General features: G+C 44.4%; 1 protein-coding gene across 1 annotated transcript in view; it reads right to left on the reverse strand.

The window, feature by feature from the left end:
- Positions 1 to 22,074, reverse strand: part of PAPPA (pregnancy-associated plasma protein A, pappalysin 1) — a 175,200-nt gene that overhangs the window by 66,787 nt on the left and 86,339 nt on the right. Inside the window, exons 8-10 of the mRNA XM_010189570.1 lie at positions 17,490 to 17,618; positions 15,768 to 15,859; positions 3,385 to 3,581 (exon numbers count right to left, since the gene is read on the reverse strand). Coding sequence (XP_010187872.1) covers positions 3,385 to 3,581; positions 15,768 to 15,859; positions 17,490 to 17,618 — 418 coding nt within the window. The remainder of the gene's footprint in view (positions 1 to 3,384; positions 3,582 to 15,767; positions 15,860 to 17,489; positions 17,619 to 22,074) is intronic.

A 22,074-nucleotide genomic window follows, 5' to 3' on the forward strand; every position in this document is an offset into this window, starting at 1 on the left:
AATGAGGAGGTTGACCCTAGCAGGGTATAAACCAGTCAGGAAAATAAGTCCCTGGAGACTTCCAATACAGAAAAAATTCCAGCTATTCACAAAACAGGCGAAGGACCCTTTGTCTCGCTGTTCATGCCTGCTGGATCTGTCCTTCAGCTAGAAGAAATCTGCCCGGCCCTACTGCCTCTCTGTAGTCTTTGCCAGCATACACCAGCTGATGACTTAATGCTAGCATCAATAATCGTTAGCACAAGAAAGGCCTCAAGAAATAAACAGTGCTGGAGAAAGCCCCACACAACCAGTACATCAACACTGATAATATTTCACACAGTGAATGGCAAGGAGAGGCTGTTTACAAACTCTCAGCGAGAACAGGAGGGAAAAGAGCAGCCCAAGAGTGTGCAAAGCCCTCAGTGCTGAATTCCTCCCGCAGACGACTACAGGTACTGAGCAGTGTCTGCTTTGAGATTGCGGAGGACACCAGATTAGAAATCAAACTGTAAAAATATCCTGCATCGGTGCTCACATTTCTGTGCTGGTGTGATGTTGCTGACTGGTCCTCTTTGGCTCTAAATATGATGCTGTCAGAACTGAGAATATTTCTTAATCAGCACTGAAGAGTGGCTGCCAGGAAAGGAGAAGTGGCTGTCTATCAGTCTTGCTTCTGCAGAAAGACCAATTGTTTGGAGTGGGGAGGGCTGTTTGACCTTTCCATTTTTTTAAATGTGTATCTCTTTACCAAAATGTGTCATCCTTTGTAAGCGTTTTGTTGTTCAAAACAGATCTTGTACTGTGAACTTTCTTTTTTTCCTCCCTTAGTATGTTGCCATTCGGCAGCCTCATACTAACAAATAAGGAACCAGCATGTAAGATCCATCTCTAAATGATAAGCAATTGTAGGCACTCCACTTCCAAGGAACAACCAACTGCGCAGAAATAGGCGATGTCTTAGGTGACCTGAGCTATCAGGTGTGGGGTGGCCAGTCCACAGAAGCAACCCTACAATAATAACAGTGTGCTCCAGCTTGTGCTCATCAACAGCCCTCCAGCACTAAACAACTGCACCAAGGCAGATATGGCCGAGAAATACCACAGTAACAACCTGTGATGCTTGCTCCTCGGAAACAGCCTAGGCAAAAGTATGACAGTCACGCAGAAAAACAGGTGTTGAGAGATCTAAGGATGAGAAACATTTTAAATCACAAAGGACATGTGTAGAATGCTTTAAAGCACCTTGAAAGCGCTGAGGTAATTATGAGAAACGGGGATGGCTAACAAACAGGCAGCTTATGTATTCTGTATATTGCTGTGGACTGCACTCAAACATATCTTTCATGGGATTCTTGAAGAGAAGCCAACACAAATGCCACTCTGATTAATCAGGAAACTACCCAGCAACAACACGAACAGTTTGCACAACACCAGCAAGCACACAACCTACTCTGAAAGCTATCTGGGTGAGGAAAGGTGCTCCTTTCATCAATACAAAAACACCCCCAAGGTTCAATGCTTGTGCAGATAATGAAGCCAAAGATGTTTACACACCAGTGATCATTACATGCAGTGATTAGAGGAGATCTTAGGTTAATTTTCATCTCCACTAGCTAACAAACTGATAACCTGCTGCTCCGCCTAACCTCTCTGGAGTGACAAGTCAGGTGCTCTCATAAGCCAAGGAGGCTGTCTTGTTCCTGGGAAAAACAAAGACTTTCTCAACATATATGATTAAAAAGGTCAATGAACCCCATGCACTCCAACGGGTGTAATAGGACCAGCTGAGCTACAGCAAAAATTCCTTTTGCTAGGAGTAAATAGCTCACTGTTATCTCCCCAGGGGCCAGGCAATAACAGGAGGCATGTTCCCATTCACTCTGCCAGTGTGTGATATGCCAGTGCTCTGCCTATAAATACAACAGCTTTTTTTTTACCTTTTTTTTTTTAACATGGCTGTGACAACTTCATCTCATCTGGGTACAACAAACATCCCTGAGTTGTGGCTACACAGCAGGGCTTTCTGTTGTGTGTGCGCACGGTGGTGTTTTTTCCACTGCTGACACTGTTACCTGCTGCGTGGCGTTGCTGTATTCCTATCAGTGCATGAGGAGAAAATCGGGGCAGAAAATCCCCCGCTGCACAGGAACAGAGTGCTCTGGGGACATGCACATAAAGCAGCACCTGAACTGGAGACCATGGGCTTTGGGCTGTACTACAGCACAGGGAGCTTGAACGAGAAAGAAGATATGAAGGCGGTGGTAGGGGTCCAGAGGGAAGTTCCTTTTACAGTGCAAAATAATGAATGAGACCATGACAAAAAGGCAATACCGGGCTCAGGATTCTGTCCTGGTACTATGCCAGCTGACCACACTTTGTGCATTTAAATATGACCTGGTCACTAATTTGTTACAGACTTGTGCAATGTGAACAAGGCCAAGCCTCTTGGATGAAGATATTTTGTCGTGCAAGCCAACTGGAAGTGCTTAGCATTTACTATTCATGGAGAAATCTGCTTGTCGTATCTGTGATATGGCACTCCTCTTGGCACTGCCCACTCAAGACACCTCCCAGACAATTAGACTGTAAGAACAACTTTTCTGCTTCAAACCAAAAATCCACCTAAGCCACTGCTCTATCTCTAGCAAGGAACAACAGTGGGTGCTGAAGGAGGAATACATGAAGCAGCTCTTCTACATGATGATCCTTTCCCTGCTGTATCCTCTAAAAACCCAACAACAAGCAGTGTGGGCTTTTCTGAGTCGGTGGGTTGTGTCTGCACTGCGTACAGCTCCGTTTTCCAGGAATTTATCTAATGTCTTTTGAAGTCATTTGGATCCAATTCTGTCATGGAGACAATAGGTAAAGTTATGGTAACTGGAGCTATTTATGTTACAAAGAAGACATGTAGGAAGGGGTTAAAGCCAATGAATGGCTTTGGGAATGGCAGGACCTTTCTCAGAATAGAACAATAGGGTGCTTTTATGAAACTGAGAGACAGAAAACACAAAACTATTAAAAAAGAAAGAACACTCTTTTGTATTATTTGGCATTAGCCTTCAGAACTCATCGCCACAAGATAGGACCCTGTGTTAGCTGCAGAGAGCCAGTCTAGTCTTTCAGGTGGTGATAGTGGAGATGACTCCCACACAGCTTATTGAATCAAGCAGACCACAACTTGCTGGTTTTCAGCTGGATGACTGGAACTGAATTTCAACTCATTACTACTAACCAGGCTCAGCAAGAGGGAATTTCCTGTCAGGAGCCTTTCTTGGTGAAGCGGTGAGTTAACAGGCAGGGGTAACATCACACATGAACACTGACCATCTATCTACAGTCAGAATGTTGCTTCTTACTGGACTTTGCTTTCCAGGAGAGAAAAAGAGAATCTGCTTTCCTTACCTGGGTTGCTGCTGGCTGACCGATGACCACCCATCCTGGACACTGCTGGTCACTGTGGTGTGAGACGGAGACATTGGAAGCCCATTGATCAAAGAAGCCTTTGGGAGTGTAAACACCACAGTCTTTGATGCTGGTCATTTGCTCAAATTCTTCACATACTCCGTCACCATCGTGGAAATAGCACCTGCTGGGTTCATCTGCCGGGAGAAAGCAAAGAAGAGAAATCACAAAGCACTGGCTACATGTCTGCAAGCTAGCTGCTAGGACCTGATAGCATCAGTGGTCATGTATCTGCTGGACCAGGGCACTGGGAAGTGGAAGTGTTGATCACTTCTAGGCAATAGCAAGGTTATTTTAAGAAAGCCAAGCAACAATAGTCAACTTCTGTATTGAGCGATTCCCGCAAGATATTTCCTAATGTAAGGGGTCTTCTGATTATTTTTGTCTCTCTCCATTTAAAAGGATGGAGACAGAAGAAAGCAGAGATAGAAAATGCATAGCAAGCCAATGTGGGTGTTGGCATAATTCCACCAGCTTGGATAGAGAAACACCAACAGAGGGTCTGGTCTGCAATGTTTCCCTTTTCGTTTTTAAAAGGTATCTGCAAAACAACAACAACAACAGTGAATTGCGGGATGGTGAAAACTGCCAAGTTCACAGCCGTAGTGACCGAGGGCCAAGCGGTCTGTTTATCCAAAGAGCAGATACAGTATGCACAGTGTGAGGGTATGCTTGCCACATACACACACGGCTTCAACCAACATGACTCAGATTTGACCTGAAAGGATCAAAAGCAGCAGGAGACTTTATTATCCTTGTCCATTTATTCTGTGGCTTCCCTAATGAGACTGCCAACAAAGATGCCAAATTTTTGAGGTTGTTTCTGTAACACTGGCCCATTAAAAACTGAACTGAGATCCATCTACTCTTTTCAAACAGACTGCATAGCAATAATGACTTTCAGTCATTAGAGTACTCTGTGAAATGGAAACCTTTGACCTGTTGGTATCCTATTTTGTATTGTATTATCATTGCCAGTCCCCAGAGGTATCTAGTTCTGACAGCCTGTTGTATTTTTGTCTGGCAAATAAGCCTGCTGAAAAAGCGGTAGGAAATTAGCCAGAGCAGCTAGCTGGACTGATGGAAACAATCCCTAAGGAGAATCCTGTCGGTAGCATTGGACTATCTCAAGCTAGGTGTCAGAAAATCCAATGGCTGCTCAATTTTGAGCTACTTCCAAACTACTAAATCTCCTGTTTATTTTTCCTCCTTGTTTACATAGTGAAATATCATGAGCCAGAAAAATAATCGTTTATTGCAATTCAGTTTAATGACTTTCACTCCTTTTCCCCTCCCTTCCTTCCCAATCCCCCGTGCAAAATTCCAAGTGCTTAAGAAAGTGTGAGTTTGAAAAAGTTGAGAGGTCTATCAGGGAAGAATGTCATCATGGCTTCATCTCATCATGACCTCTGCGGACAACTTTTGTATGTGGATAAGTGTGGAGAACTGTGTATTTGCTGGGCCAGTACTCCAAGCTGGCAAGAAGGAGTCAGCATGAATCTGGAAGCCATTCAACTGTACGAGGGCAGTCCTGTGTCTGAGCAAATATTCCTGGGGTGGCCAAACTTCTTGACCCTACATGTCACATCTTAAAATCTTCATATGGCTCGGAGCCACCAAACATATACCACACACCTCGAATTGCTCAGAGGAGGAACACTTGGGAGAGTGCTTCACAGAGGGAAGATGACAATGGCTCCCCGGGGTGTCCCATTACTCCGCGGTGGGAGAGGGCTCTGGTGGATGTGCAGATGGGCCCTAAGGCAACCCAGCAGTGCTGGCTCCAGTGGCCCCACTGCCTTGCCCTCTCCCACGACCAGACTGCCCAAAAGCCCTGATGCCAGCACGGCCCCAATACTGACCCAGCTGGGAACATGTGCTTGAACTGCTCATAAACCATACATGCCCTGAGAGCCCCAGTTTGAACATCCCAGTGACACACCTTGCTTCTCTGCAGGGATTCTTAGTGCTAGCGCAGTGCTACACCAGTGTGGCTTGTTCGTCCCTGGGAAAGACTGGGTCTAGCCAGTGCAAGGAACCTTGTTCTTGTTCTGCTCCTCTCTTTGCAGAGAGGTATCAAAGCATAGGCCAGGTCTCTGCTGCATCCAAGAACAGCAGGTTAAAACTAAGCATCGCACCCACCTCAGAGCACCATGTCCCACTTTGAGTGAGAGGCTCAATAGAAATCTCTGAGAAATATTCAGGCCTGGAAAGACTGTGGTCAGCAATCAAAAGTCCTCAAAATCAAATCTAAAACATATGAAAGTATGCATTTTTGGAAAAATTATTTCTTTTTCAAGTTATAAAAAGGAGCTTTTTTGGGTAAAAAGGAAAAAACAAAAGAAAGGAAAATACCTACCATATTAAAAAGACTATAAACCTTCAGCCTATAAACATATGCGCAGTCAGATATATACTTACAGTGAAACACTGGCACCCAAGTGCATCCTGCTACACACCCACACTGACAGAAACATTGACACACAAACACACGTACGCTCTCTTTACACATCCCCATTGCAGCCACCCCACTGATGCAAACACACACTCAGAAACTCACAGCCTAATTTTAGGCATATGCGTTTAGGCAGTGTTTCCCTGGCCTTCCTGAAGCACTGACTTATTTTCACAACAGGGACTGAAGTAAGCACAACATTTATATAGCAACGTACTCCTGCACTGGCTCCAAATGTTCCCTCCTAATGCGATGATAAACGTAATGGGCTTCTGATAAGATCATGTGTTTGGGATAAAAGAATACTCAAGACCTACTCCAATCCGATGACTTAATTCATACTCACATGGAGGGGAAGGCAGCCTTTGAATAGCTGTGATCCAGGCCAGTGTGTGATCCTAACAGAGGCTAATTTGTTCCTGATTATGCTTAAGACCCCAATAAATCTGTCTGCTCAGAGTCTGCAAAACCCGAGGGAGGAACCAAATGGAGAGACTGAGATATCTGAATTAAATGGAGACTGCCTAAATGATTAACAAAGTCTTACTGAACTGCAGTGTTGTGAGCCCTTCTGCTGTGCTGGTCCTGCAGAGCTGCGGCAGCCTGCCCTCCATCACAGCGTGGGCTTGCTGTTTGGACCATACTGCACACAAAAAGTGAGAGATTAGGGATCCACTTGCTTTTGTGTGCTTTGAGAAATGATGGGGGGAAAGTAGCTTTACAACCTCAGTTCCCTTTCAAGGAAGATCCGTTGGTCCTACCATTGACTTGCCTTCCTGAAGCATGCAATGACATGCTTTGAGGGAGCATTGGTGAGAAAAGGGGAAGATCTTTCCTGTCCATGGGCATCTACAACAGCCAAATGTGGTGCATCACAGAGGAGGTTGCCAAAAAGAAGCAGAGGCTCTTCCTTTCACAGATACTAAGCACCAGCTCTGACTCCTAATTCCTACAGTGGTCTTGGATCCTTGGCAGGTTGCACATTGGGCTTTACGTTTGCTATGAGCAAAGTGAAGAATGCCAGATTGTTTATTCCTATGATTGCCCTCACAAAATAAAAAGTAACAGGCTTTTTGCCTTTCCACAGTGGTGTGAACACAGCTCGGCTAAATCTGTAGAGTCCTACAGGCTCAAAACTGGGGAGGGCAGTGTCAGGAGTGGTGTATTTTCAGGAAGCAGTGGCTAACCTCTTTATTTCCATAATGGTGCAGAATGCCTTTCCTGTTCTCTTCTCAACTGCTGTGATATGAAATGCATTCAGGATCTTGGTAATATGAGCTAATTTTTGTCTCCACATAGGTCTATAGGCTCCCAAGACCTGGTGAAGGTCATAGTGATGTGTTGGTCACATGTGGCCTGCGCCATGGACTATGTTCATCAGTACCATGGACTTGTCACTTCAAAGGTGAACCTGATTTGAAAGAAATATGGAGGAAGGGAATATGAAGGAAGTCTGCTTTGTCCTCAAGGAAAAATGACTTCAATAAATTAAAAAGCAGTTGCCTGGAAATCCAGCTTAAATCTAGAACAGTAAAATGTCTGCAGGCACAGCACCTGGCAGCAGGAGACAGCATCTCTGGGGGATTGACAACAGATGCTGAAGGATCCTGAGCTGAACTCTGGGAATGTGTATTTATTCAGGCAGCCCCAGCTCCTTTTCCCTGTTCTAACTGAAGGCACAAAAACACTGGGGTCAAACCAAAGTCTCTCTCTTGCCCTTGCTTTGGGAAAATACAGTGACCAGTTCAGTGAAGGTTTCTATGACATCTGGGAATCCCTGAACTCTCTGTGGGAGACATCAACCTGGAGAAGGGGGATTTGTTGGGGAAACAGATTGATAAGACCTGGCCTGCTTACTATTGCAGTTGGGCTTCAAGATCCAGAAGGATCTCGAGGCTCTTATGTGTTGCACCAAAAAATGATGCAAAGTCCATTTCTCCATGCTTCTTAACCTGCCTGAGCACAATGCAAACAGCAGCCTTTTGTACTGAAATACAAACCTCTACTCCGGGGTTCAGAGCTGAAAGGATGCACAAGATAAGGCAGAGGATTTAGAGAGCCCCTAGGACGCACTTGCCTGGCCAGGTCTGGATGAGGAGGTAACTCCCCACCGCAGGCACCTGGGAAGAGCCGGGCTGGAAAATCACCAGCAAAACCAATGAAGCCTGGTACAGACCAGGAAGCAGACTCACAGGATATACATTTATCTGTGATAGGCAGCCTTCCACCTCATTAAAAAAGAAAAGAAGAGATCAAGAGATCCAATTCATAGCACAGGGCACATCCTCCAACCAGGCTTTTAATGTCCAAGCCGCATGGTCAAAGTGCTGGGGACAGACATTCGGGGTAGCTTCCTGTTTTTAGCTAGAATGCAGTGATTGGCATCAGCATAGTCTTCTTTTGAGCAATAACTACTATTTTTTTTAGAAGGCCAGACAAAAAAAGGAGTATTTTTAAGCTCAGCTGTTTACTTAGGGATGTTTCCAACCATAACAAGCCTTATGCCACATAACTATTTGTCCAAAAAGAAAAAAATAAAAAAAAAGGGGGGGGGGACACAAAAATGCAGAAGCATTGTCTCAGAGTAACAAATTCTTGGAACACAGCAAGCTTCTCATTTTAACCCCAAAAGGTCTGTCCAGAGGTGTGCAAGGGCCAAATCACAGGCTTACCAAAGTCAGCAACTTCTGCAGAAGCAGGATTTTACCACTGTGTCACTTAATCGGCATCTCCAGCACTAGTGTTTATGTTCACAGATGAGAAGAAACATATCCACAGGTTTCTATCACAAAAGGAGAAATAATTTCACTGCAGATCACACGAACCCAGCAGCTGAGCGATCACAGAACCTGCTCCATTTATTTCTATGGTAGTTTCACCTTTGGCTTCAGTGGGACGAGAGTGAATAACATGGCCTGCTTCCAGGATATCTGCTGATCTCTTCTTTAATATTGAAGAAGCCAGAGACAGAGATATTTCCTGCTACAGTAAAATATTCAAGAGTTATTTTCCTTCCTGGATGTTCTGATTTGAAAAGAGGAAACCTGTTACACAGAGCTCGGGCAGGCCTTTCCGAATAAAGTTACGTATCAATAAATTGTGACATTTTCCTTCAATGAGATAAAACAGACACCTTGGAAATTAAGGCAGTGTGGGTGTTGCAATCTGTGGAACATCCAGGGGCTTTGCAGAAGGCTGTTTTACCATACAATATGACCATAATGCCTGAGCATCTCCTGAACAGAGCAGGCGGGCATAACACATTTGCAGAGTGCAGCTCCCTGGTAATTCAGCTGCTTCGTGGAAATACATTCCTGGACTTGTCCTTTGTCTGGAGTGACTCGGCTCATCGGTATGATATAGCGGTCGGAGCACAATAATTATGCAATTGATCTGCCTGCTCCAGACAAATACAATTAAAACTCCCTCGCAGAGCCCAGCACTGAAATTTGATATTTTACCTCCAAGAACAGGAGCCTTTGTCACTTAAGCAAAGGATATTTTCCATCACTGGCAGTGGTATTAAGACATTATCTGCTCTCCAGCTAGCCAACAGGAGCCAACGTGGCCATTCCTCGGCCCTGGGCAAGCAGGCAAGTTATAAAAGCCTTACAACAGGCGTTCACTTCCCACCTCATTTTGTTTCCCTCCCTGGGTGTTTGGATAAGTCAGAAAAGCGGCACTGAGAATATTTCAGAATTTTTAGGCTTCTGTCACACAAGGCAGTGACCACTACAACCATGAGAAGGTTGGCAGCGTGGGCCTTCTCGACACCTGGCCCACATGCTTGGCAGGCTGGGAAGGAGCCCAAGAGACAAAAACCCCAGGAGTGTGCCATTCACCAGGGCACACAGACTGCTTGTTTATGTGTGTGGTTGAGTGTTATCACAAAGGAAGGTCTTGTGCTCAACATCTAGCACAGCAAGTTGCTGTGGATGCTTTAAGCATGACCAGCCGTGGAAGCCTCTCTGATGCACTAAGAGAGCAATGCGCGAGGGACGCAACAAGCAAAGGAGTAATTCTTCTCTTGGGCTCTCATTGTAGCCCTGTCCTAAAAACCCAAGCTGGATTGAGCTGGGCTGCAGTCACTGGCTTAGGGAAAAATGTAGGCAAATACCACTCCAGCCCACATTCTCCCCCACAAAAAAGCATCTGTCCTTTGTGTTCGGCTGCCTGAGATGCCTGCTCTCTCTGCTCTGTGGCTCAGCTGGCCCTGCTAAGATTGCACTATTAATGATGACAGTCTGAAAATCACTTTAAGAGACTTTATGACGGTGCTGTTATTACTAACTTGCCAAATGACTGCTTAGACATTTTAGAACAGGCAGCCACACTCCCATGAGCTGCAGGAAACAGTCAGCTTCAAAGTATTTGCCTTAAGCTGAAGGATTCACACAAATATCATCTGAACAGCCGCAGTCAGTAAATTCATTACTATTTTCTATGAAACTCTGCTACAGATCTTTAGCTTCTTTACCAAAAAAAAACTCCTTGGTCAATGATTCAGTCTTACTGATGCCCTGTGAGATGCGGAGTTGCTCTCGCAAGGTGGCTGGGGCTCTCTCATACCGCTGTTCTACTGAAGGCCCTCGGCAGGGTCAGCCAAAGCTCCTTTTACTGTTGGTGAAAGGCGGCAAAATCCACATGAGCTGGTGTGTGGGGCAGCAGTTTCAGCAGTCAAAGCCATGTTCCCATGCAGGGGTATGAGGAAGGGAGGGGGAGAGGATGGGAGCGAAGCACGCTCTCAAAGCATGCCCACAATGAATATGGATGGTCATCCATCAATTTATTTTAAGCACATTACTTCTCTGTCAGAAAGGGAAAAAAAGGAAAAGGAAAGAAAGGAAAGAAAAGACATATAAAATTAGGTTTGTGTCACTCATTTAACACTGCAATTTCCCTAGAGGATTATGCACCAAACAGAGATAGCAAGCTCATGAATATTAATCATTTCCCTGAATGCAATGCAGCCCGCCAAACAATAAGATTAGGGGAAAGTGCTATGCTTAATTTATGGATAATAGGAGAGGTAAAGGATAGAGCTCCCACAAAGGTAAGGCTCACAGTTGGAGAGAGAGGCCTCTGAGGAGGAGAAAGACAGATCCAGATTTGTAAGGTAGCAAAAAAACATTTGAGGCCAAGCAGAAGCAAAAGAAAAGGTGTTCAAGGATCACTGTCAAGTTAAAATCATATTTGTCCCTAAACAACCACTGGTGACTAATGCTTGAAGCATGCCAGAAAATGGTGGTAAATTCAAGAGCAAGATATATTTATTTTCTCTTTTCTTCTCCTCTGTGCCTTTTCTTTATATTTTACATCCCTGAGGCCCTGATCCAACAAAGCACGGAGATGTGAGTCTAACCTGAAACACTCGCGTTCTTCAGCGGGACCACTCACATGTGGAAGTTAGCGGAAGAGCTGCCTTGTTTTGCTGTAAAAAGGCTTTAGCAAAGTCCCTTATAAGCAAAGGAGATAAAGTATAGCAATAATAACACCAATAAGATGCGACTGAAAACCCCATAAATAACCAGGCAAACTTCAGGGTAGATAGAAGTTCTGAAGCTACTTCCCAGCTGCGTTTCAATGTGTCTATCAGTCTTTACTCATCTCTTTTCATATCACTTTCTCTCCCCCTCCCTTCTTTTTTATTGATCTCTGCATCTTTTTTATTATATCCTTCCCTTTCTTCAGCGCTGGCAAGCTAAATCAATGCATAATGCACATCACACTCCACAAAAGGAATGCAAATGAAAGCGGCGCCCTTTTTCAATGTCTGCACATATATCTAGATGCATGCGTGCTATGTTTGTGTGTGGGAGAGTGCATACCAAGGACAAGGTGCTCAGCTGCTTGTTAGACACCCATTTCTCAACAGTCCGGTGGGAACAGATCAAGTGTTAAAAAGCACCGGGTTCCCACAACTGCAAATCATAACTCTTACAACTGGGGCCTGTTTTACACAGGACACATCGGCTTGAACTTGGCTGAGATCCGCAGTAATCACAAAAATCAGTTATCCCAGGAGTAATCAAGAGCAAGGTGAAAGAAAAGCAGCCAAGAGGTAGGAGAGGGGGACATCAGTCACAGCGGACATGACTTTGATTCGCTTGTCTCCTGTAATGCAAAAGGCAAAGTGAAACTTTCCCCGCGGGGCCAAATTCTTTGCAGAGGAGATAAAATATGCAAAATCTGCTACGCAAGGGCGGGGGGGGGAGGAGGGGGGGTGGAGGTAAAGATGATAAATTTCAGGATGGGGAAGGGTGAGCGTACCGCAGAACTTAAAAAAGGAGTACTGCCAGATGCTTTCATTAATTAATTAATTAATCTCACTGTCACTTTTCAGTATGTTGCAGGAAGAAAACGCTATTAATCTTGTCTGTTTTCTGTTACTCGGCTTTGTGTTCAGAGAAGGCCAGGACAGCCTGACAGTAAGACCACACAGTTTTCCTCCCTCCTTCCTCCCCCCGCATCCCTCATCCCGTGGCAGAGCAGATTGATCCACTGTTATCTGATTAGAGAGGAAAGATGGAGGGAAATCAAAACCGAGAAACAAACAAGCAAACAAAAAAGGTCTAATTTTATTACAGGCACTAGCGCAAAGTGTCTTGAGAGCCCTGTGTCATTTATTCAAAGGAAAGTTGGACCAATTTAAAAACCCATAAACCTCAGGAGTCTAAAAGGCAAAGGGAGAGAGAGAGAGAGACAGAGGGACACCTGCAACCAGGCTGCCTCCAGCCTTGGAGATATCCAGAATGCAGCTGGACATGACCCTGAGCAATGTACTCCAAATTCGAAGCTAGATCTAACTTTGAAGTTGGCCCTCCTTGGACCAGAGACCTCCAGAGACTCCTTCCAATCTAAATTATTCTGTGATTCATGGCTCTAAATCTAAAGCTTGATGATGTTTGCAGGCTCTGTTGTACTTCTGCTCTACCAAGTGAGGTGACTTGCGCAGTCTCTGTTTTGAAAGGAAGAAGCTTTGCTCTCAAACCTCCTGCAAAGGAAACCCCCCAGTGATGCTCGTTCAGCCTTGCCTTTGCAAACAGAATGTTTAGTGATTATTTGCAGCCGTGTGGGACCCAATCCTGCAGACATTTGTGACCAGCATTGCATTCGCCGTTGTGGTTAGATCTGCTGAAGTCTAAAGAATGTCTTGTGGTAGTTCAGAAACATGCCTGGAAGGAAGGATTTGCAAGATCAAACCCTGAGGCCCCCAATTCAGCAAAGCCTCTGAACATGTGTTTGAGGCTCGCTGAATTCCTTGGTGAAGAGGAGTGATTCCCGGGGCTCTAAAAAGCTACATAATACAACAAGGACATCACTGCAAAAATAACACTGTCTGAAATAATTACTTGTTGTCCTACAGGATTATAACATGTGTTAGCCTTGTAAACACGGAAATAAATTACAATTATTTTTCTGTGCTACTCAAAGAGGGACCCAAGCATTCTGTATTTTCCAAGAAAACTCCCCACCAGTCTGAAAGATGACTTTTGTTTGGCTAAAGGCAAAAGATTCGGTCTGGTGTTATTTGCTGAATTTCTGCTCTTTTTAATTATTTATTATGTAAAAAGTACAGCCACTCACTTCTCCGATATCTTTATGTTGTCTGGTGTGATTTTAATGCTTGATAAGTTAAAACAGAATAAAAAACTTTACTGTTCTGAAAGATTAGCCAGCAATTTCTCTCTAGCCCTTAATGTCCTTATTCTTGGTGCTCTAGGACCCACATAAGTCAACAGGGCCAGTTTCCCAGGAATTTCCTTCTCTGAGCCTTTCCTAGGGACGTGGTGAAGGTCCAGCGTTTGCCCCAAAACAACAGAAGCTGCTTTACCCTCACAGACACTTCCCGTTCACCGAGACCATCATCACCACAACAGTCGCACCACCAAAATTGTACAGTCACGCAACAAAACAATTGTACGGTCTGGGTCCATGTACTTTTCCTTTGATTCCATTAATTTGGTTCACCTGAGTGAATTGCAAACAACTGAAATTGATTTCTTTCGGTTTTGTAAGCCAGGACCTGCGCAAAACCATGAACTTCCACAGCCCATGACAAATAAATCACTTTTTACCTCTGGAATTTCCCTTTGCTTTTCAGCACAAGCAAATCTGAAAAGCAGTTCCTCTGAATCTGTGTGTATGTATTAGCTGCTTCATTCTCTAATCACGCTGCTGTCAGATGGACTTTTCCCACATCCTTTAACCAGCCCTGTTGCCAATACCGGAGATGAACACGTACACAGGCATAAAGTGGGCTCCTGCACTCACCTGGTAGGACATGGTTGTGAGCTCCAAGCCTTGGGACACTCCTTTTTTCCTCCTACCCATGGACTTATCCAGAGCATGATGCAACTGCTGCCCAGCCCACAGAACCCAGCTTCTCAAGAACCAGTGAACACAGAGGAGGACCTGGGTTATGTCCTAATATGATGCTGGGCAGTGGTCAAAGTACAGACCTGCACCAGTTTGTCCCGATCTGCTGCTGAGCAGGGTGATACCGATGCGACCACACAGCTCCAACCCAAACCCTTGCTGGAACCAGCCTTGCACTACGCCTGGCTTTTGGAGAACCCAAAACATTTGCATAAGTGTTTATCTCACTTTCAAAATATTATGACTAATATCTTTCAGTACTTGAGGCTCTAACACAGCAAGTTACTTGAAACACAAACATAACTTTAAGACCACCAATAGTCACAATTAGCCTCGACCATAAATACTCTCAGATTTCAATGGAGCAATTTACATATGTAAATATGTAAGTAAGTACATCACCAAATCAGGCCTCAAGTCCCACAGCGTGGGATGCTGATATAAAAATGTAGTTGTTACGGTGAGACAAGCAGTCCCCAGCTTACCACCCAAGGGAAACATGGTGCCTGTGAGGTCCTTTATACATTGCTTTGGGAACAAGAGATAATCGCCAGTTTGCCAAAAAGAGCAAATGTCAGTCTTACCATCATTATATTATCTGCTCAGGACTGATGCCCTGAGCCGAAGGCATGGGAACATTAGATGGGACAGAGTATTTGCTTGGTCAGTCCAGATAAGGAATCTCATAAATTCTCTTGAGAAAAAGTCGGCCTTCTATAAACATTAACTTTGGTTTCAGAAGCTCTGCATGTCTCATCCTTCCCCAGACCTCACTGAGCCCTGTTTGGGAAATGCAATCCCATAGCACGGCTGCCCCATAGAAAGTGCAGTGTAAATTGGTCTCCATCTCCCTCCACTGCCCCCAGCATTCCTAGAAAGTTTAATAAATATGTAAAGCTCACAACTGCAGCCCTGCTATCCCCGATAGCTCGAGCATCTTCCGGCCATTGTACTTACAGGTTTTGCTAATCAGAGCAAACCAGGCTTGCAAATGAAATCTGATTAAGTAGTTTTCACCTCTGAAAAAGGGGATTAGCTAGACCTTTGATCCTCAGATATTGATTTGCAACTCAAAGGAGGTGTGACCTCAGCTGGACTTGCTTCTGGTCTCAGTCCCTTCCCCTTTCACTCCTCCTCCTGTTTACCAGAAAAAAATCAGTTCATGTCTTCTCACGTAGCCAGATCTAAAGGCTATTGAAAGCAATGGAAAACCACCCACTGACTTCAATGGGCTTTGGATCAGTCCCACAATGGCTGACTTAGCCCTTAGTCCTAGCCTGTTTCAAAGCCAGCAGAACCAATTTCCCATCAAAATGGCCAGAAGCTGGGAAGATATGTTCGCCTTTCAAACCTACAAATTCCACCTTTTTTTCCTCTCTTCCATGACAACTCTTCAGCTGGAAATGTCAAAAATACTGCTGATTTTTGCCTTGCACTCTGCGTAGAGTTGTTGCCTACCATGAGTGGAAGGGCTCTGAGCCAGACTTACCGATGCAATTAAAGGATAACTCCTGCAGGCAGAATAGGGAGCAGCCATCACCGTTGATCTTATTCATATCATCGCATTCTTCCCCCAAGTCTCTGTAGGCAGAGCAGACACATGCCAAAAGGGGTCAGGTGGCAAATGGCATCATCCCAATGATCGCTTCAACTCCTCTGCAGAACCCCAAAGCCCTGAAATCCACTACAGTGGCTTTCTGAGTTGACTCTTAAAATACTCCTCCCTTTCTCCTCCAGCCCTGACTTTCATCATGCCTGGTTCACAAGCTTGCCTGGGCACTTCTCTCCTGCACATGTGGATACCACTTGCTGTTCTCTGATGAGGATATGAGCAACTTCCTTCATAGCCAGTGTGGCTGCAACTCAGCAGGTGGGGAAAAAGAGAACAGGAATCTCTGAAACTCTTTGTATTAAATCTGGAAGGGCCAGACTGTGCCCCAGCATGGGAATAACAAGGCATAAAACCTGGTGCTGGACTATTCCAGGTGACAGAGCTCGGAGAAAAGCAGTCAATGGAGACCAGGTGGTGTTGGGAAACAGGCCCTGCCTTGCACCAGCCCACACTGTTGCAGTGGTGCATGGGGAGAAGAGTGCGAACCAGATGAGCAAGGGGCTGACGCAGCTGCGAGTAGGGCCAGAACCGACCAAGCTGTGACACAGCCTGGTTCCTGCTCGCTCCCGAGACAGCTCAGCTATTGTTCAGTGCTTGCTGCAAAGCCGCAAGTGATGTTTGAGGAATGTGCAAACATAACAGTAGGAGAAAAGTTACAGAAAGCAAAATTAATCTGTCTTCTCCACCTCTCTCTCCAGGACTGCCCTGCATTCATATGCTGTTAGACTCATTTGCTGTTCTCTTTGATTTCCCTGCCTGTTAAGCCTCACCCTGCAAATACTTGCTGCCAGGTGTATCATCTGATGGAGTTGTACTATGTGATTGCTGATCAGCATTATTTAAAAAAAATAATACTGGATGGATTAGGCACTTGCTTGTTGTTATTTCCATGGTTTAAATAATTAAATTATCTAATGTCAGGAAGCTTTGAAGCAGCTGGCCTTAAGGGCCTCCATAGTAAAACAATAAAACCTAACATAGTTGTGAATGATAGTTTTACATTTTCAGTGGGCTGGGGATTGGCAGCTGGTGAGAGAGAGGAGCTGATTGAGAACGTGCAACTCCCAGCACTCTCCCTCCCTCAGAGGCCAAATCCATCACCTCCAAATGCATCCAAGCTCCAGCAGTCGACCAAACAAGAGGTTGGACCAGCCACATGGCCCACCTCGAGGCAGGGGTTTTACCCTGTCCACCAACTGCTGGGCACATGGAACTTCACATGTAAAGACAGCACCAAAGGCTGTGTCAATTTTTCCAGCACTTACTTCAGCTCCATATAGGAAATGTCATATACGCATATAAAGATACAGAGACATGAACAAACAGCATAAACAGCATATAGCGTACTTTCATATCGATCCTGCTGTCTGGACTCCATTATCTGTATCTCTGTCTGTATCTGCTGGTGCCAGGATAGCAGGGCCTAAGTTGCAATTAAATGTCATCATCCTGGTAATCATCAAGCACATGAGTCATTATCTACAGATGAGAGCTAGCCTAAACTAAGGAGACATCAGAGGTCATCAATCCACTTTCTAGTTGCAGATTCTGGCTGAGGAGATGTGCCCAGATTTATCTGTTTGCTTGCTCCAGACTTACATTTGGATAATCCCGTCTCCACAGTATCCACTTCCCGAGATATACACAAGTGCGGGGGAAGGCTCGCTCTCCTCCATCCCAGAAACAATGACGACCTGGTATGTGTACGTGGTCCTGTCGCTCAGCTCCCTGCAAGACGAGAGGAAATGTTAACTGGTCAGTACAACAAAGGCAGTAGCAAAGGGCGCAGAAGGAGGTACTGAAATGGAGGGTGGGTGGCAAAACCACAGATTTTACTTCAGTGAGGTCCTCAGAATATTGCCACTTCATTTTGATGGAAATAATTTTTGGTTGGGTGGTTTTTTCTTGTGAGCACAATTGGCACTCACCTGCGTCCATGCCTGATTCTTTCACAGCTCTGAAACAGGTGCAACTCTTGACTGTTTGACAGATAAACTATGTGCTGATGCAAATCACACAGTTTGGTGCGTTGCTGCTTTCATCTACAGCCACTGCAGAGATAGCCATGCCCTGACACCATGGCAGTGCATCCATCCTCACCAGGGGCGGGGGGAAATGGTAACAGCATCACTACAGTCAATATTACCACAGTGTTTGACAAACTAACCCTGTGCATCCCTGTGCTTAGTCCCCGCGCAATTCTGCTCCCGTCTCCCCACAGCAGGAACAGTGCAAGGACCTGCAAGTTCAGGGCACAGCTCATTTAAGGAACTTAAAACCACTCTGCAAACACTGATTACTTCCTCAGCAGCCCTGAGCTCAATCCAACTGCAGCTGGAGCCAGAGGGAATTTGCCGATTGATTTAAGACAGAATTGGACTGGGGATGTTTCAGTGATAGATAAATAACTTATCCACTTTGCATATGGGTATTAAAAACAGTGGAGTTAAAAAGAAGTTTTCTTCCTCTCCAAGAAAGCACAAAAAATAGGGTCCAGACAAGAGCACTAGATCATGGTATTAGCATCCAAATATGCACAGAAAGAATTAGCAAACTGTTACATATTTATGCAAAGCCATAATTACCTAAATCCTGTGCATCTGTTAATGAGGAATATTTTCTTATATGCAATACAGAAATAATATAAGCCTAATATAAATGTTTAGCTCTTTTACAATGTCTATTACATTATCTGAACTCAAAACGTTCCACAAAGAAACTCATTACCATTATCCTCATTGTGCTGATTTGTAAAGCCATGGAGTGGCAAAGGCAAGATGATGTTCTCAAAGTCATCAGTCAGGCTAATTGCAGAGCCCATAGTGCAGCCCAGCTCTTTCCTAACCCACACCAGTCCTCTACGAACTGTGCTCACATTGCTCCAATTACTGACAGTAATATACATGTCCTTTTGTCACAGAAACTTGGTCAAAAAAGCTTGTACTAACGAACTGTGTACTATGACAAGATGTATCTACTACACAGAGCAACAGAGCCATTGAGGCAGATATCAGTGGGCTATAGTTACTGGAATCTTCAAGTCTGTGAAATAAGTATCTCCTTATGACATTCATTAAATTAACAAGCATGACTTAAACTCCAATATCACACATTAGGTTTTACAACAAAGCTGTCGCTCATGGGTACTGTGCCTGCAAAAGAGTGAAAGAACTGCACACGAGCAGCACTGGGAATTGATTCCCTGTTACCACACGTGAACAGGGGGCTGAAACTCAGTGGAACAAAAGCACAACACAACTGGCTTTTCCATTGCTTCTTCACCTGAGTCCTGTTGGCAACAGGCCATAGCTATTAGCTAAATTTGAGGATTCAGGTAGCACAAACATTATCTAAATTTGCCTGCAGACTAGGGAGACATTTACCCAGATACTGGTATGGGTGTTTATTCAATCAAAGTGAAAAATTTCAAACTTCTGCGCTTTGGACTTGTTTAAACCAACTGTTTTAAAAAAAAATAAATAAATTATAGGAAATCACTTAAGAGGCCAAATGCACACTAATGTATAATACTGAGGGTATTCTCTAGATTTTACTCTCGGTTAAATCAACTTATTAAGACAGGAAGTTTCTGATATATAGTGATGAAATCAAAGCAGGGGCAAGCTTTGATTATCAAAGAGCAGTTATTCCTCAAGTTCTTTCTTCGAAACCATTCGTAAAATATTTAAGATTAACAAGTACACTTGCAGAAATGTGGATTTTGTCACTGGGGATCTGCAAACCACAAAAAAGGTTCAATTCTTAGAAAAGACTGTTAACAAATGAATAGTTTGGGCAGCTATAACAGCTACAAAATAAACAAATCCATGCTGCATCCTGATGTGCTGAGTTTACATGCACAAGTGCAAGATAATAATTTTCAGACTCTCGTTTTACCCAATACCCATAGGTGATGGGCAGGCATCTGGCTCACAGCAGAAAGTGTGCATCTGCGAGTGTTTCAGTACATGGGAGTGTTTGTGTGTGCTTGTGTGTACAAGTAAGCAAACGGAAAACAGGAAAAGTTCCTATTTGTTTATGTACGAGGCGGGAAGTTGGCAGAACATAATGGAAGACGACACAGAACTAAATTAAGCATGGGAGAGAATATGGTGTTTGTGAATCATTAGGTGACTGGAAATGAATGCGTCTGTGGGTGAATAAGACAGAAAACTGGAAATGAAAGTTATTAGGTGGGGAGAGCTCTGGCGTATTTAACTGTATGGACCATGAATGCAAAACTTCATACAGGGAGAGGACTCTGTGGATGCGGGAGTGGAGTGATGCTGGCTTTGTGGCACTGGGCTTGAGTCTAATCTCTCATCTGCTACACGCTGGTGAACAGAGATTTCCAGCTGCAGCCTTATGCTCTTGGAGGAAAGTTCTTGGAGAAGTGATATGTCCTGACAGGCAAAAAAAAAAGGCCGTTTCTTCTCCCAAAAAAGTGGTAAGCAAAAATCCTGACTCCTTAGACATACATTTAGGTATTTGCACAGTCTAGCTTCTCTTACTTCTAAAAAGCTTGAGTAGAAAATAACCATTAGCTGACCAGAGCACCAGAAAGCCACCTTAGAAACTCAAAACTCAAGCCACTGTGCTTTCAGCTCACTCTAGCCTGATGCAACTAGTGGCAAAAACCTGCCTGAGCTGGATGCAGCATTTCACATCTCAACAACTGGAACCTGAGATACTTATATCCTCCTGAACTGTTAAACATATCATATCGGCAGGCACTGAGAGTTTTAGCATTCCTTCACAGTACCCACATTTCGGAAAAATATAACTGCTAAAGGGACGCTACATGCAACACTTTGGGCAGTCATCCAGTACCACAGCGAGGGAGGGAGGAAGGAAAGCAGGAAACAAAGAAGGAGAGAAAAAAGAATTTATTCTCTCCTACAAAGTTATGGGACACCAAGGTCGATATTACAGACTGTATCTGGAGATGTCAGCAAAACAAGCTCTGCTTCAAGTGGTGATAAAAATGTGATTTTTGACTGTTTATATTTTCTCTCCCGCCTTCCCTCAGAGCTGATGGCACACTAACAGTGATATTATGCTCTTTTCACTTAGTTATCGGGCAAGCCCGACACACGCCAGCTTTGTACGGTGCTACTTAAGGAAGTGAGACAGAAGAACATCTTTAACATTAAGGATGTGAACAAACACCCTTTTAAATTTATATCTATGGTCTTTTAATGACCTTTTGAGAGCAGAGTAAGCCGCATTGATCGCTGCAGCTTCCGCCCGTGGGGAGGCAGTCTTATTAAAAAGCAATGACTCAAGCCCTCTGCTTCGAGGGGAAATTAGGACGTGTTGTGTGAAATACCACGAGGGCAACTCTCCTGTCTGCTGTGGCGAGTGACAGATCCAGGGTCAGAAATATAAATCCCTCTAATTCTTTTCCTGTTTTTACTGGGGAGGCTGGGCAGTTGAGTTAATCTTCTTGTGTCCCCCAGGCAAGGGACCTCTGCTTTCAGTTTGAGTGTTCCTGTAAAACTTACAGGAAAAATGATACCTCTGGGAAGTACTTTTCTACTCAGATCAAGGTGGGTTTAAAGGCTCATTGAATTTACAGAAGCAACAAGCATGCCCTCAGTGACAGCAGACCTGCATGGACTGACACTGCCCCAGCCCTGCCTGCAATGTGCCCACTGTTGGGCTTCTGCATCTGAGGACACAACACGGCACTTTAGATGCAGCAAAAGCACCGAGGGAAAGCAAATATCTCATGCCACTCTCCCTCTACTACAATGGCATATATGTTTTTCCTACTACAAATAACAGCAGGGAGGGTTTTTATACAGCAAAGTCTTGTTTTCAACAAAATTGAAAATAGCCTCAAGACTGATCTCAGCTTGTGCCCTATGAAAACATAAATGGCCAGAAAGCAACGAAAGCAGAGTGTTCCTGTTATCTAAGGACAAGATGACAAGGTCTTAGGCATCCCCAATTAAATTATGGCTGTCACAGGCACTGTCATGTGAAACAGGTAAATTCCGCACCTCAAGTGTCCTCACAAAGGACCCATCTTTCTTTGACCTAAATAGCCACCAAACTCTTAAGCCAACAGATGCGGTTTCCTGGACAGCTCTCTGCAGTGGAGAACGAGTCCCAGTCTGCCAGCAGTGTCACTGTTTCCCTCTAACACCATTGCTTTTGCTCTTCTTCTCTAGCACGGAAG

This window comes from Mesitornis unicolor, unplaced genomic scaffold (genome assembly GCF_000695765.1).
Source record: "Mesitornis unicolor isolate BGI_N332 unplaced genomic scaffold, ASM69576v1 scaffold8578, whole genome shotgun sequence".
In the NCBI taxonomy this organism is placed as follows: Eukaryota; Metazoa; Chordata; class Aves; order Mesitornithiformes; family Mesitornithidae; genus Mesitornis; species Mesitornis unicolor.